Below are 16372 nucleotides of genomic sequence, written 5' to 3'. Positions count from 1 at the left end.
GTTTGCTAATTCTATTTCCTAAAATTCAGGAACAGACCTGGCTGAGAGATACACTCTGGTGGGGGTACAGGTAGAGGCCATCACACACACACAACTCCACGTGGTGGGATTTTGGGTAATCTTAACTAAAAAGAATGTCATTGTTTAATCTTAAATAAAAAGAAAAAAATTAAATTTTCATATCTATATCTTTTACATTCTGTACAATGAATGTAATTTTTCTGGTCCAAAAGCTGTTATTTTATTAATATCAATTAGAAGAAGAAGAAGTCATATATAGGCTACATCATCCCACTCAATGCCCACAAACATCCGATAGAGTAAGCAACACGGTCCCTGTTTCCACATAAGGAAACAGGAGCTGAAAGAGATGAAGGAACTTGTGTCAGTCACATAGTAAGTGTTGGAGCCATGATTCTAATCTTTTGGTTTTTAAGGCACAAACTACATGTACATAGCCAGCTACAGTGTTACTTTGCAGAAGGGGGAGAAGCTGGGGGAGTGTTTAGCCATGCAAAGAAAAGATTAAGGAAAGACGCTTGGTAATAAGGAAGGTACCAGTGGCCTGCAGGAGTGGCATTTCCATGAGGTAGCAAGAATAAAAAGCAATTTCCTCTCGAGAGGGGATTAGTGTAGGGAGTGGGGAGATGGAGGCAGGGTAGAGCACTTGATTAGAAGTTTGACGATTCACCAGCCAAGGTAGGATGATTCACCAGCTAGGGGAGCTGACAACTCCTTATCTCATAATGTGGCACAACAAAGGGCTATGCCTTGTTTGGGTAATGTGGGTTGGCCTTGGGCTTCATTTGTTCACTCGGGGACTCAGGCTGAAGGCGACACCACCTGAAACATATCTCTACATGGCAGGGAAAGGAGAAGGTGGGAGGTGAGCACTGACACTTGAAGTGCTTCTACCTGGAAATGACCATGATTTTATCGGCCAAAGCCAAACAACTTAAAGGAAGAGGGGAAGTGTGTTCCTGTCAAGTGCCCATAAGGAGAACTGGGATGTTGTGAACCGTTCTAGTGACCACCACAGCAGGGTAAACGTTTCTTGCTTTTTCATGTTCTTGCTTTTGTAGCAAAGAAAACATTTGCAGAACTCTAGAACGTTTAACACAGGAGGCACCATGGGCAACATCTAGGAAACAGACTTCAAGGGTCAGTGATTATTGGCACAAAGTTAGGAACAGTGGTCATGTTAGGACTAGAATGACAGATATGTGAGTCCACTGCCCCAGGTGGTCCTCAGCGTGCAGTACTCACTGGCCAGGGGCCTGGGAAGTCGGAGGAGTGGGAGGCCGTGGCCTGAGGAGCTATTTCTAAGGTTGAGAATAGCAGCCTCACCTTCTACTAGAAGTTATTGACGTTGGAAGCCACTGGCATCTCCATCAGTAAAAACTCCAGATTATCTCTCTTAGGTGCCAAGGTTTCTCCATGCGTTTATTGCTGAAATGACCAGGGTAGCCTGCAAGTTCATTAATCTAAGGTGTAATTGTTAAAGTTGGGTTAATATAAAACTAACTGGTGCCTGCCCCAAGTAGCCAGGAGGCAGGTGAACTTGGAAACCCAGTTGCGTGGCTCTGTCTACAGATTGCAGACAGGTCAGCTTCAACTAATGAGAGAGATTTAGAAAGAGAGAATCCTGGCTACTTTCTCTATTTGGGGGGATTAATAGTACATTGATTGCAATAAAGAACAGTTTATTAATGAAAAGGGGGTCATGAGGACACAGGCAACCTTATATGTAGAATCAGGATCTGGGTCAGCATTTGGAATGACCACAGTTCTGATATTTTTCTTGTTTTTTCTTTTGTTTTCTTTCTTCTCTTTCCTCTCCTCTCCTCTCTTTCTAATTATAGTTGGCATACAGATGTACAGCATAGTGATAGAACATTTATATACCTTATAAAATGATCATGATAATAAGTCTAGTAACCATCTGTCACTATTCAAAATTATATTATTAACTATATTCCATGTGCTGTATATTGCATTTCCATCACTTATTTTATAACTGGAAGTTTGTACGTCCCCTTTTCCACCAGTCCCCCACCCCTGCCCCCTCTTGCAACCGTCAGTTTGTTGTCTGTATCTATGAGTTTGTATCTGTTTGGTTTAATCTTTTTTAGATCCTACAAATAAGTGAAATCATATGGTTTTTGAATCTCTCTGAATTATTTCATTTAGCATAATACCTTCTAGTCCCATCCATGTTGTCACAAATGGCAAGCTTTCATTCTTTTTATAGCCAAGTCACATTCCATTGTATGTATATACCAGATCTTCTTTATCCATTCATCTATCAATGGAAAACTAGGTTGCTTCCATATCTTGGCTGTTACAAATATGATGCAGTTAACAACACTTGTTTTCTTTTTCTTTTTTGTTTTTTTTTAGCTGAGCCATCCTGCACCTGTTGATAGCTCAGTTCAGGAATCGAACCGCTGTTGCTCAGAGCTCGCACTCTTGAGCAAGCTCTTAACCAACTGAGCCACTCAGCTGGTCCCAAGTTAACATAGGGGTGCATATATCTTTTTGATTTAGTGTTTTTGTTTTCGTTCAGATAAATGCCTAGAAGTGGAATTGCTGGGTCATAAGGTAGTTCTATTTTTAATTTTTTGAGGAGCCTCCATACTGTTTTCCATAGTGGCTTCTCAGGTTTATAACCCTACCTACTGTGCATGATGGTTCCTTTTCTCCATACCCTCAACAACAATGAATATTTGAAGTCTTTGATAATAGCCATTCTGACAGGTGTGTGGTGATAGCTCATGCTGATTTTGATTTGCATTTAATTGTTGTTTAGTGATGTTGAACATCTTTTCATGTGTCTATATGTCTCCTTTGCAGAAATGTCTATTCAGGTCCTCTGCCCATTTTTTAATTGGATTTCTTTTTTTTTTTAATGTTGAGCTGTATGAATTCTGTATTTTGGTTATTAACCCTTTATCAGGTATATCATTAGCAAGTATCTTTTCCCATTTCAGTATATTGCCTTTTCGTTTTGTTCATGGTTTCCTTCGCTATGTAAAAGCCATTTAGTTTGATGTACTCCCATTTCTTTATTTTTGTTTTGGTTGCCTTTGCCCAAGGAAACATATCCAGAAAAATATTGCTAATAGTAATGTCAAAGAGTTTACTTCTAGATCTTCTAGATCTTATATTTAAGTTTTTAATACATTTGGAGTTTATTTTTTTGTGGAGTCAGAAAGGGGTCTGGTTTCATTTTTTTTTTTTTTGCATGTATCAGTCTAGTTTCCCCAACAGCATTTATTGAAGAGACTGTCTTTTCCCCATTGTATATTCTTGCTTCCTTTGTCATAGATTAATTGACCATATAGATGTGGGTTTGTTTCCTGCCTTTCTAGTCTGTTCCATTGATCTATGTGCCTGTTTTTGTGCCAGTACCATGCTGTTTTGATTACTATAGCTTTGTATTATAGTTTGAAATCAAGGAGAGTGATACCTCCAACTTTATCCTTCTTTTTCAAGATTGCTTTGGCTATTCAGGGTCTTTTGTGGTTTCCTATAAATTTTAGCATTATTCGTTATAGCTCTGTGAAAAATGACATTGGTATTTTGATAGGGATTGCATTGATTATGTAGATTGCTCTGGGTAGTATGCAAATTTTAACAATATTAATTCTTGCATTCCATGAGCATAGTATATCCTTTCATTTATTTGTGTAGTCTTCAATTTCTTTCATCAGTGTCTTACAGTTTTTAGAGGACAGTTCTTTTACCTCATTGGTAAAATTTATTCCTAGGTATTTTATTCTTCTTGATGACTCTGTAAATTGTATTGTTTTCTTTCTTTCAGATAATTCAATAATAGTGGATAGAAATGTATCAAATTTCTGAATTTTAATTGTGTGTCCTGTAACTTTACTGAATTCATTTATTAGTTCTAATAGTTTTTTTGTAGAGTAGTAATAGGATTTTCTATATGTAGTATCATGTCATCTGCAAATAGTGACAGTTTTACATTTTTCTTTCCAGTTTGGATGTTTTATTTATTTTTCTTATCTGATTGCTGTCATGAAGATGTCCAGTACCATGTTGAATAAGAGTGGTGAGGGTGGACATCCTTTTCTGATTCCTGATCTAAGAGAAAAAGCTTTTAGCTTTTCCCCATTGAGTATGATGTTAGCTGTGGGTTTATCATTTATGGCCTTTATTATGTTGAGATATGTTCCCTCTGTACCCACTTTGTTGCATTTTTATCATAAATGGAGGTTGAATTTTATCAAACACTTTTTCTGTATCTATTGAGATGATCGTGCGAATTTTATCTTTTATTTTGTTTATGTGGTGTATCATGATTGATTTGTAGATATTAAACCATCTTTGCATCCCTGGAATAAATTCAACTTGATTATGGTGTATGATCTTTTTAATGTATTGCTGGATTTGATTTGTTAATATTTTGTTAAGCATTTTTGCATCTATGGTCATCAGGGAAATTGACCTGTAATTTTCTTTTTTGTACTGTCTTTGTCTGGTTTTGGTATCAGAGTAATGGTGGCCTTGTAAAATGAGTTTGGGAGCCTTCCCTCCTCCTGGATTTTTTTTTAATAGTTTGAGGAGAATAGGTGTTAATTCTTTTTGGAGTGTTTGGTAGAATTCACCTGTGAAGCTGTCTGGTCCTGGACTTTTATTTGTTGGAAGTTTCTTGATTTCTGGTTCAATTATGTTACTAGTAATTGGTCTTTTCAGATTTTCAGTTTCTTCCTGATTAAGTCTTAGAAGATTGTAGTTTCTAGAAATTTATCAATTCTAGGTTTTTCAATTTGTTGGTGTATAATTTTTCATAGTATTATAATCCTTTGTATTTCTGTGGTGTCAGTTGTCACCCTTCCTCTTTATTTCTGATTTCATTTATTTGGGCCCTCTCTTTTTTTTCTTGATGAGTCTGGCTAAAGATTTATCAGTTTTGTTTATCTTTTCAAATAGCCACCTTTTAGTCTCACTGATCGTGTGTGTGTGTGTGTATTAGTTTCTATTTTATTTATTTCCACTTTGATCTTTGTTGTTGTTTATTCTACTCATTTTGAACTTTACTTGTTCTTTCTCTTATTCCTTTAGGTGTAAGGTTACATTATGTATTTGAGATTTTTCTTGTGTCTTTAGGTCAGCCTGTAGTGCTATGAATTTTCCCCTTAGAACTACTTTTGTTATGCCCCGTAGACTTTGGATCATTGTATTTTCATTTGTCTCAAGAATTTTTTTTTTTTAATTTCCTGCTTTATTTCTTTGTTAACCCATTGATTGTTTGGTAGCATGTTGTTTAACTTGGGTTTGTGTTTTTTCAAGTTTTCTTCTTATAAGTGATTTCTAGTTTCATACAGTTGTTTCTTGTTTGTTTGTTTGTTTTTCTTTTCTTTCTTTTTTTTTTTTGATGACCAATCACTTCTGTTTATTTCAGTACATAATATATTTTTTAGGCCCAAGAATGATACTGAGTTATAACTCTTTTTAAATATCCATAAGTTATTTTTATTATTTTTGCAAAGGTAGGTTCTAAAAATTCTAAAACCAGGTAGAGTAATAGTAATATACATATTAAAATTAGGTTTAAAATGTAGGCCACGTCTCTCATTCATTCTGTCTGGGCATTAAAGATGTTATAAAGATACATACTTAGAATACCACCAAGTATCCCAACATTTACAGACATAGGCATTGTCAAAAAGGTCTTGTTCTGATTTTATTAAATAGAAACCATCCAAATTTATTTTTTATACTACTGACATGATTTCACTTTGGTACATGGAATTATTATTTCTCCTAGTGGAGCAAGTTCTAATTTTCTCAAGGCCTTTCCCCCAACTTTTCTGGAAAGAAAATATCATATTTCCAACCTTCAACTTAAAATGTTATCCTTGTAAATATCTATACCAGGTTGGTATATTCACATATATCCTTTCCAATTTCAGGCTAAGCAAAGACATGCATTTAGAGCTATATTCACATTATTAAAGCAAAAGACAATTCAACTTAATATCAAGATAAAATGTGACTTTCCATGCAGTGTTTGACATAGAAAATATTGATTTTTGACATATTTTATTCAAATATCAGTTTGATGACACATGGCCCCAAAATATTCAAGTAATAAATGCAAAAGAAACAGATGTTAAAGGTTGGTCTCCAAGCATTGTATCCAATGATGCCACGCTTGCCTATGATCTCACCAACATAAAACCACATCCACACCTCAGTGGCCACCAAACCATTCAGCAGAGCTGCCTTAACTGTGAGCTGTTTGAAGCTACCAGTTTGAGCACTATTGACTATTGTTTTTCAACCTCTGAATAGCTGTAGGGATCTCAGCAGGAGTTGGAGGAACCAGCTCAGGCTTGGCATAGTTCCAGAGTGTGACCAATCAAGGCTTCAAGTAAGTCACAGCAGCGTTTACTAGCACCAGGGCCTTCTCTGTGAGGTTGCAGACAAATTGGGCCATAGTTCTAGGATAGAAAGTCTGCAGCCTTGAATAGATTGGATGAGGTGCTTGATATGATTTCAGTCCTCTTAAATTTATTAAGACTTTTTATGGCCTGCTGTAGTCAGTCCTGGACAATGTACACTTGGAAAAAAGTGCATAGTCTTCTGTTTTTATGTGGCATATTCTATAAATATCTATTAAGCCTATCTGGTCTAAGGTGTCATTTAAGGCCTTGTTTTCTTGTTCATTTTCTGTCTGGGTGATCTATGCATTGATGTAATGGGAGTGTGAAGTCCCCTACTATTCTTGTGTAACTCTCAATCTTTCCCTTAAGTCTTAATATTTCTTTATGTATTTAGGAGCACCTATGTTGGGTGTGTAGATGTTTACACGTGTCATATCCCCAAGTTGGATTGATGATTTTATAGTTATGTAGTGACCTTTTTTGTCTCTTGTTCCAGTCTTTATCTGCTGTAAGCATTGCCACCTCAGCTTTCTTTTCATTTCCATTTTCATGAAATGTCTTTCTTCAGTATTTACTTTTAGTCTTTGTGTGTCTTTCCATCTGAGTGAGTCTCTTGGAGACAGAATATGTATGGGTCTTGTTTTTCAATCCATTCAGCCACCCTGTGTCTATAGACTGGAGCATTTAGTCCATTTACAATTAAAGTAATTATTGATAGGTATATAGTTATTTTAATTTTAATTGTTTTCTGTTGTTTTTATAATTCTTCTTTGTTCCTTTCTTTTTCTCTTGCTCTCATGTATATTGATGACTTTCTTTAGCAGTTTGTTTGGGCTCCTTTGTCTTCATTTTTTGTGCTGTCATAGGTTTTTGGTTTGTGGTTACCATGAGATTCATATATAACAAGCTATGTTGATAGCAGTCTAAGTTGGTGGTCGCTTAAGATCAAATGCATTCTAAAAGGACTACATTTTTTACTCCCCATCCCCCAAGGTTTATGCTTTTTGACACAATATTTTCTACCATGTGCTTTGTTTGTATTCTTTAATTTATTATTGTAGTTGCACATGATTTTACTATTTTTGTCTTTTAACATTCATATTAGCTTTATAATTGGTTGACCCACTACTTTTACTAAATGTTTGCTTTTATCAGTGAAATTTTTTTCTTATGTTTTTTTATTTTTAGTTTCAGCCTTTTCTTTTCCACTTAAAGAAGCTCCTTTCACATTTCTTGTATTGCCGGTTGAGTGGTGATGTAGTCTTTTAGTTTTTGCTTGTCTGGAAAGCTATCTGTCCTTCAGTTCTGAAAGACAGCCTTTCTGGATAGGGTGTTCTTGGTTGTCATTTTTTTTGTCATCACTTTGACTATATTATGCTATCCCTTTTGTCCTGCAAAGTTTCTGCTGAAATGATAATCAGTTGATGATCTTATAGGTTTTCCCTGATGTGTAACTAACTGCTTTTCTCTTGCTGCTTTTAATACTCTGGCTTTATCTTTAACTTTTGGCATTTTAATTATAATGTGTCTTGGTGTGGGCCTCTTGGGGTTTACCTTGTTTGGGACTCTCTGTGCGTCCTGGACGTGGACATCTGTTTCCTTCACCAGGTTATAGATGTTTTCCATCATTGTTCCTTCAGATAGGTTTTATGTCCTTTTCTCTCTCTCTTCTCCTGCTGGGACCAATCTGATGCAAATGTTGGTATGCTTGATGTTGTCTCATAGGTTTCTTCAACTATCCATATTTCTTTTTCATTTTTCTTCATCCTGTTCGATTCTGTGATTTCCACTACCTGGTCTTCCAGGTCATTGATCCGGCCTTCTGAATCCTCTAATCTTCTGTTGATTTCCTCTAATGTATTTTTTGTTTGTTTTAGTTATTCTTTCGTTCTTATTAGTATTTTTTATATTTTCTGTCTCTTTGTTAATGTTCTCACTAACTTCGTGTATTCTCCTGAGTTTGTTGAGTATCTTTATAAACAGTGTTTTGAATTCTTTATCTGGAAGATTGTCTCTGTTTCATTTCGTTCTTTTTCTGGGACTTTGTTCTGTTCTTTCATTAGGAACATATTCATATGTCTCCTCATTTTGGCTGTTTCTCTGTGTTTTTATCTATGAATTAGGCGAAATAGTAACTTCTCTCAGTCTTGAATGAGTAGCCTTATGTAGGAGCTTCTGCTTTGTAGACTGAGTGTGCCAGGTGTCTTTGGCAGGCTGGTTGGAGCTGGAGCCGGTGCCAACTCAGGACATTGAGAGTCCTGGGGGCAAGCCACTCTGGGGTCACTTTGGCAATCTTGCTATAGCTGTAGCTGGAATGCACCACGGGAAGTTCCAGGGGCAAGCTGCATCTGGATTGAAGCTGTAGCTGAAATGGGCTCAGGCCAATGGAAGTCCCTGGGGCAAGCTGTGCTGGGATCTGAAACTGTAGCTGGAGCAGGCATGAGCCACAATGTGTCCTGGGGCAGGCCACACCAGAGACTGCCTTGGCAGGTCAGCTGGAAGTTGTAGTTGGAGCAGGCAGTGGGGAGTCCTGGGGGTAAGCTGTGCTGGCCAGGAGCTGTACCTGAAGCCAGCGTGGGTTGCAGGTGGGGCCAGGAGCTACTGTTGGAGTGGGTGCAAGCCATGCAGTGTCCCAGGACAAGCTATGGAGTGGGTGTGGGCCTGGGGCTTGGATCCTGGGGCACACTGGGACAGCCTTGACCAGCTGGCTAGGGCTCCTCTATTGACCTCCTGCCTGTGCAAGAAGGCGGTGGGGGAACACACCAAATGGCTCTCTCCAGCGCCTCCAACCCCAGAGAGAGTTCCTTCATTTCCCCCACCTCATTTGGCACATGCTCTAGAGTTAGTAAATTGATTTCCTTCATGTTTAGTATAGATGCCCTTTAAATCAGTGATTCTTTGCTGTGTCTTATGGCATGTGTCTGTGTGAGGCCTCTCAGTGCTCCCTCCTTACTGCAGGTTGGGTTGTTGGGGGTGGGGTTTCCACAGTACCATGTCCCCCCCTCTCCAACCTGTTTCTGTGTGGTCTCTCTGTAATTTGTTATGCAAAACTGTCCAGTGATACCTCAGTTCTTCTTCAGGAGGAATTGCTCTGTCTGTAGACATAGATTCAATATGTTTGTTGGAGAAAGTGAGTTCAGGGTCTTTGTATGCTACCATTTGGACCCCATCTGATCTTTCTTTGACACTGCTATTGAATGTATCAAAAATAGGGAGAAAAGGAGGAAAAATTAAAACTCTGCTTCAGCCTCACCAAGTATAGCATTATAGAATGATTTCTAGTCATATTCATGATTTTCTCTGAACTTATGTGAGAAACTAAAAAGTTAATGATTGTATTTTAAATTTTATATATTTGTAAAGTTAAAGAATAATGCTGTTTATTCTTCAATTAAACAGGTGTGGCCCTGTGACTTTCATAGGTTAACCTTTACATTCCTTGCTTTTTAGACTGTTTTTGGTTTTGGCTTTGAGTTATATTACATGGTCATCAAGTTTCCTCTTTTTATCAGGGAAAAATAGAGGGTTTTCTGAATCTTAAAAGCCTGTAATTTATCTTGGATGTGAGCTATAAGGCTTATTCTGAATAAATTCCATGTAAAGCTGCAGAAATTGTGTAGAAAGTCTTTATGAATTGGAACTTAGCATGTCACTGACACATTCTGAAGTGTGTTCTGTTGACTTTAGTGATGGATGATTCCATTCTGCCAAGTTCAGCTGGAAGGGGTGGCTTAGAAACCCAAACATCAACTCTGGAATCTAGAAACTTCCTGGAACGTCCATGGTTTTAAATCAGCAGGGTGGATGCAGCTTGCATCTGTGCGAGGGATGGCATTCCACCAGCTTGCTCCATGGAAGTCTCTGGAACAGAACTATAAACACCAGCCCTCTTTGTTGTGTGTTGGTTTTTTAAAGCCCCCAATGGTTTGGGGAGGATAAGGCCTTGCCGTGGGACTTCCCAGTCCAAGTTTTAGGGACCTGGCTGAAAACCCTGGATATTTGATAGTCTGGCTTATTTCTATGGTGTATTAGCACCCTATAAAAGTTACATGTCATTTATTTCAAGTTTAGAACCCTCTCAAACTTCAGGGGCAAACCAAACTTGAACCTTTTGTGGCTGGAATTCTGTTTACCTTTGGCCAAACCTTGCTTCCTGAATGTGAGGCTGGGAGGTGAAAGGGAGCTCCTGAGGCCCATTGGACATCAAATCACTTTTGCCCAACAAGGCTTTGATAGGCTAAAACACGAATAAATCTGAGACACGTAAATTAACTTCCTGTCAGAAGACTCTGGGGCCTACACACAAAAGTATATGTGCCAGGCAAAATGCATTTTGACCATTGCCTTCCACCAACTGTGAGACAGTATCTTAGATTTTTGCCAAACCCAGGTTGAAATTGGGTCAAGTCACTCACCCTCCGCTTCTAATAAATATATTAAATAGTTTAAAGGTTATTGGACAATCCAATTGTATAAGGATCTTGGAGAAATTTGGACTTTTCTTGTATGTGAAACATTTATTTTTTAACCAAGGACAAAGAAAGACTGGACTCTTACGATCCAGTGCCCCTTCCGAGGATGCCTTTGTGCCTATTATAGAACACAAGCTAGCAAGGGATTCCTTGTGCTTGAATGAAGGAGAAATAACACCCCATTCTCTGTGCCTTTCAGATAGAGGAGCTGATGAATGCCCTGGAGAAGACCAGACAGGAACTGGACACCACCAAGGCACGCCTCGCTTCCACACAGCAGTCGCTGGCTGAAAAGGAAGCACACTTGGCCAACCTCCGAATAGAAAGGAGGAAACAGCTAGAGGAGATCCTGGAGATGAAGTGAGTACCCAGTTTTGCTTTCCTAATCTCTCTTTTCTAATCTCTCTTTAGGGATGGGGAAGGGAATGCTAGGAAGACGAAGCAAGAGCTTGGAGAAAGAATAATTTAGCTAACACTTGACTAGTCATTACCGGAAGTACGCTGCTGCTGCTTCCTTTTTTTTTTTTTTTTTAATTATTCCTTCCATGTTTGAATTTACACATTTTTCACATCTTTTATTCAAAAAAATATCGAGCATTAAATTTTGTGTGTCTGTGTTTTGTGGGTGGTGCTAGGATTTGTAGATCTGACACAAAGGTCTGAGCGGGCCGAGAGAGAGGCCTTGTTAAGCACAATGGTAATTTGAGCACTGCTCCGAGTTAAGTGGAAACTTTTCTGAGGAGGTATTTCCTAATTGTGACTATAACTTTGCTAATTATATTCTTTTCACTTGTGTACAATGCCTTGCTTGTGTTGGCTTTCATAGAGTCTCAAGGTTGGCACCTCTTTGTTTAGAAAGCAGGACTCTGATTTGCTGGGCTGATAAAAACAGGTTTAGAAATTCGCTCATGCCCTCTACCTCCTTCCTGGGGAAGGGTAGGTAAGGGGGGAGACTGGAACCAATCACTTTTCTTTGATTTAATCAATAAAGTGTGGCTACATGCTGGGCATTGGTCATTCCTGTGGGCCTATGACACACCATCTCCACTTAGGTCTTATTTTGTTCTCACAATGAAATAATATCATTATGGAAGAACATAGCAAAGAAAATTACTCAAAGATATTAGAAATAATCAATTGCTATAAATCGGTTTCTAAAGAAGCAGACAAGAAGCAGCATCTCTCTATATAAGCTTTAAAATGAAATAATCACTAAGATATAATGTAAATCCAACTTCCTTCCACAACAAGGGGAAGTGTACATAATTACAGCATCTTAAGCCTGTAACATAGACTTTGAAATTGGTGGCTAGGTATGGAAGAATGACCTTATCCTGACCCCGCAAGTCTTACACATGGTTAACATTAAACCCGGAGAGCTTAGATCATGGAAAATATGGAATGAAATATTTTGAAAGATTTAATAATGAGGACAAAACTTTTATTCCTTGTCAACTACCTCAGTTTCTCTAAGACCAAAGAATAAGTAGTTATTTTTTCATATAAACTCGTATAAACTCACATTTTTCCTAATAAAAGATGATATAATAAAAACAGATATTATTGTCCTCAGTTTAGAGGTGAGGGAACTGGAACTCAGAGAGATTTCAAGTGATTTGCTTACTGCCATCTGGCTAGGATTAAAACCCAAACCTTCTGCCTCGAGCTTCCTTTGTACTACCTCATTTTCTCATGGAGCTTAAGTGAACTTCACCAAGCCCGGGACTTTGGTTGTTTGTGTCAGTGCAGTAATCATACTGCCTAGAACATCGCCTGGCATATGGTAGGGGCTCAATAGTTATTTGTTGGATGAGTGCAGAGGTTGAATGTGGAGTTTGGATTTTATGAAACTGAGAAGCAAAGTATTTCAAGCATCTGCGTCATTATCACTTTGGTCAATAATTTATTAACGATACTGGTCCATTGATTTCATCAGCCTTTATTCTTTTCCATTCACTTCTGCCTCCTGTGTGTTGTTATGTGTCAAGTTCAGCCCAGTGTCTCTCATTTCTTTCCAGCTGTTTCCAAGGTAACGCTTTATCTCCTACAGTGATTTATTATGCCATTTTAAGGAAACCTTCATTCCTTCCTGTTTCTAAAAAGAGCATATTCTTTCAACGTTTTGAGAGAACAAGTAATGGTGAAGCATGCTGGTTTGAGAGTCACCAGGCCCGGTCTGCAATCCTGTTGCTTCGACGTGGTGGCTGGGTGACTTGAGGGAAATGACCTTACCATCGCTGACCCTCCAGTTTCCTCCTATAACGACTTTCCTGGGGGTGGTTCTGAGGAAAGGCACTCAGAGGAGGGCTTGGCACAGGGAAAATGATATATGTGTGTAAATGGTGCTATCAGCCAATGCAAATATGTCATTTGTTTAGTATACTTTGTGAAGAATATCATTTATCTAAAATTTGGATTTATTTTTCTAAAACATATAAACCTTTTCCGTGTATATGTTTTCCCACTTAATTTCATGATTTCAGATAGCACCTAACTAAGACCTCTTTTGGTGAATTGCCACATTATTGCTGAAGTGCTTAATCTGCTACCCCTGCAAAATAAATACAAAATTCCTCTGTTAATTCCTTTGGTAAAAGTAACAGTGCCCCGCTTCATTAAGCTCAATATGGACCCCATTCACTATTTAACTGGCCCAAAAGCCCCACTTATGGGCTCCTTCCCAGGACTATGGGGACACAGAGACAGGGTAATTATCTTGCCTGAGAACCCCAACTAGATTCAGCAGACTGTTGGGCTGTTCAGGTCCACCAACTGGTTTGATTTATCTTGATTTTTAAGCTAAGTTGACATGTTGGTTACTTGACATTAACCTAGTCAAACGTAAGTGTGTAGAAACAGTCCGATGGGTATATCATTGTCGATACTTACTAGCACTCAGTGCCAAGCATTGTTGGTTTTCTTTCAACTGGCAAGCATCATGCAAGCAACGTTAGGCCAAGTCTACCCGGTTTCCAATCCCCGGCGGGAAGGGAGAGGCCGTGTGGTGTTAGAGGAAAGAGGGATGGGGCCATGAGTCAAGAGTTAGGAGATGTGATCTCTCTAAGTCACCCATAACAGGATAACGGGAGATCACTCTCAGTTGCCTCGGTTTTATCTTCAGTAACATGGAGGTGATAATACAGGCCCTGCCTACTCTGTAGAATTGTTGTCGGGAATTTAAAAAAAAAAAGTACTGAACTGAAATTAATATAAAACAGCATATGTGAAAGCGCTTTGAAACATAAAAGGGGCTTTTGAAATGAGAGGTGGTGTCTGTTAAATGCATTGCAAAATCAAATGGCACAGAGTTTTGGAACTGGAAAGCAGCTGGGTCCCACCTCCCAGCCTGCATGAGCCAGATTCCCATCCACATAATTACTCATAAGGAATTCACCAGGCCCTGGTGAACACCATTCACACTGGAAGTCATGGGTTCACAGGTAGTGGTTCATGTTCCACGACTCTTACAGGTAGCTCACTCGTCCTTATATGGAACTGAAATGGCTTTCCATGTACTCTTCCCACTCGTCTTGGTTTTGTTCCAGAGCTACACAGAATTTACCTGAATCCCATCCAGAGGCCAGAAAGCCTTCTATATATTTGTTTGGGTAATGGTGTTTAATTTAGAAAAAAATAAGAAATATGAAGAAGCAAAATTAAAAAACAGAATCACCCATGATACTACCATGCAGAGATAGACACCGATGGCATATTGGTGTATATCTTTACAAATACTCGTTATTTTTGTATTTTTAATTTTTTTAAAATAATTTTATTGGGAAATTGGGGAGGAGAACAGTGTTGGGGAATTGGGGAAGGGGAACATTGTGTTTTTCCAGGACCCATCAGCTCCAAGTCAAGTTGTTGTCCTTCAATCTTAGTTGTGGAAGGTGCAAGCTCAGCTCTAAGTCCAGTAGACACTTTCAATCTGGTTTCAGGGAGGGGCGTCCACCATCCCATGTGGGAGTCGAACCGGTAACCTTGTGGCACACTGAGCCATCCGGCTACCCATCGGCAGCTTGCAGCTGCTCAGCTCAAGGTGCCGTGTTCAATCTTAGTTGGGGGGTGGGGGGTGGGGGCGCAGCCCACCATCCCATGTGGGTGTCAAACCGCAACCTTGCTGCTAAGAGCACATGCCCTCACCAGCTCAGTGGCAGCTCAGCTCGGGCGCAGCTCACTGGCCCATGTGGGAATCGAACTGGCAACCCTGTTCCTCAGAGCTCGCGCTCTTAACCAACTGAGCCACTCTGCTGGCCCTACTCTTTGTTTTTTAACTAAATTAGATCATATTTTTGTGTTTTGTAAATCCTGCTTCTTTTGTTTACTGACTATTGAATGCCCTCCATGTCACAAACCTAGAATTGTATTATTTTTAATTACTCAATATATTGTCATATAGGTTCATTCCTTTCTTAGACACGTATCTCACTGCCAATGTTTTGCTAATATAATGTTTTGATAAACATCCTGCTGTTTTATTATGTAAACTTTTTTTTTTTTTTAAGCTGAGCCATCCTCCCACCTGTTGGCAGCTCAGTGGCTGCTCAGCTCAGGCCGGGACTCGAACTGCTGTTGTTCAGAGCTCAAACTCTTGAGTGAGCTCTTAACCAATTGAGCCACTCGGCCGGCCCTTGTAAACTATTTTTAAATAATTATAGATTGATGTGCGGTTACAAGTAACAGTAGAGAGAATTCTCCTGCATAGTCACGCATTTCCCTCAATGGTAACATCTGCATAGCTCTGGCACAATATTACACTGGGAAGTTGATATTGGTACAATTCATTATCTTTATTGAGATTTTCTGGTTTTATATGTACTCATTTGTGCATGTGTGTGTACACTTAGTTCTTAATATAGGTAACTTTAGCACATGTATAGGTTTGTGTAACTACCATCAAAGTCAAGGTACAACACTGCTCCATCATTACAAAGATCGTGCTACCTTTTGATTGCTGCACCCACAACCTAGCTGTTTCATTTTTCACCAGAGTTTACTTCTGTGTTATATCATTTAGGGACATGTGCCATGCCAGTCCACCTTTGCCCTGCCATTCTTCTTGGGCAGGGTAGGGAATTCCCCTCTCAGTTCAAATTTAGACTGAACTTAGAGAGTGAGAAAATATGGCTTCATTCCTCTAATTTAAATATTTCTCGTGGGTTGGTTACATTTTATTTACAGTGGAATCTTCTTAATATTGGATATCTACAGCCTGTCATGTGGTAGACATGGAATAAGTGTTTGAGGAATAAAGGGATGAATGAGTTCAAAAACTCATAAATATTCATTGAGCGCCTACCTTGTGGCAGATACTGTTTTACATGAATAAACAGAAAAATCCTTCACCTTATCAAGCTTGCATTTTAATAACATGAGTGAAGGAAATGAATGGACAAAAAAGCAAGTAAATAAATATATGAATAAATAATTTCTTGTGTAAACAAAGAAGTTTGGAATCCCACTTAGAAAGCTATTTCCAAAGGTAAG

At 38.8% G+C, this 16372-nt stretch overlaps 1 protein-coding gene and 1 pseudogene across 16 annotated transcripts in view; one reads left to right on the top strand and one right to left on the bottom strand.

Moving 5' to 3' along the window:
- Window positions 1–16372, top strand: part of ERC2 (ELKS/RAB6-interacting/CAST family member 2) — a 974141-nt gene that overhangs the window by 591547 nt on the left and 366222 nt on the right. For all 16 annotated transcript variants that reach the window (XR_002125344.1, XR_002125343.1, XM_019654364.1 and 13 more), the window contains one exon: window positions 11085–11245. Coding sequence is in view for 14 of the 16 variants with exons in the window: in XM_019654364.1 (XP_019509909.1) it covers window positions 11085–11245 (161 nt within the window). In the remaining 2 variants the exon portion in view is untranslated. The remainder of the gene's footprint in view (window positions 1–11084; window positions 11246–16372) is intronic.
- On the bottom strand, window positions 6070–6466 carry LOC109389076 (ATP synthase subunit g, mitochondrial pseudogene; annotated as a pseudogene).

Source organism: Hipposideros armiger, unplaced genomic scaffold (assembly GCF_001890085.2).
Source record: "Hipposideros armiger isolate ML-2016 unplaced genomic scaffold, ASM189008v1 scaffold_220, whole genome shotgun sequence".
Classification (NCBI taxonomy): domain Eukaryota; kingdom Metazoa; phylum Chordata; class Mammalia; order Chiroptera; family Hipposideridae; genus Hipposideros; species Hipposideros armiger.
Note: the sequence above shows the minus strand (reverse complement) of the source record. Positions and strands in the feature narration are given on the sequence as shown.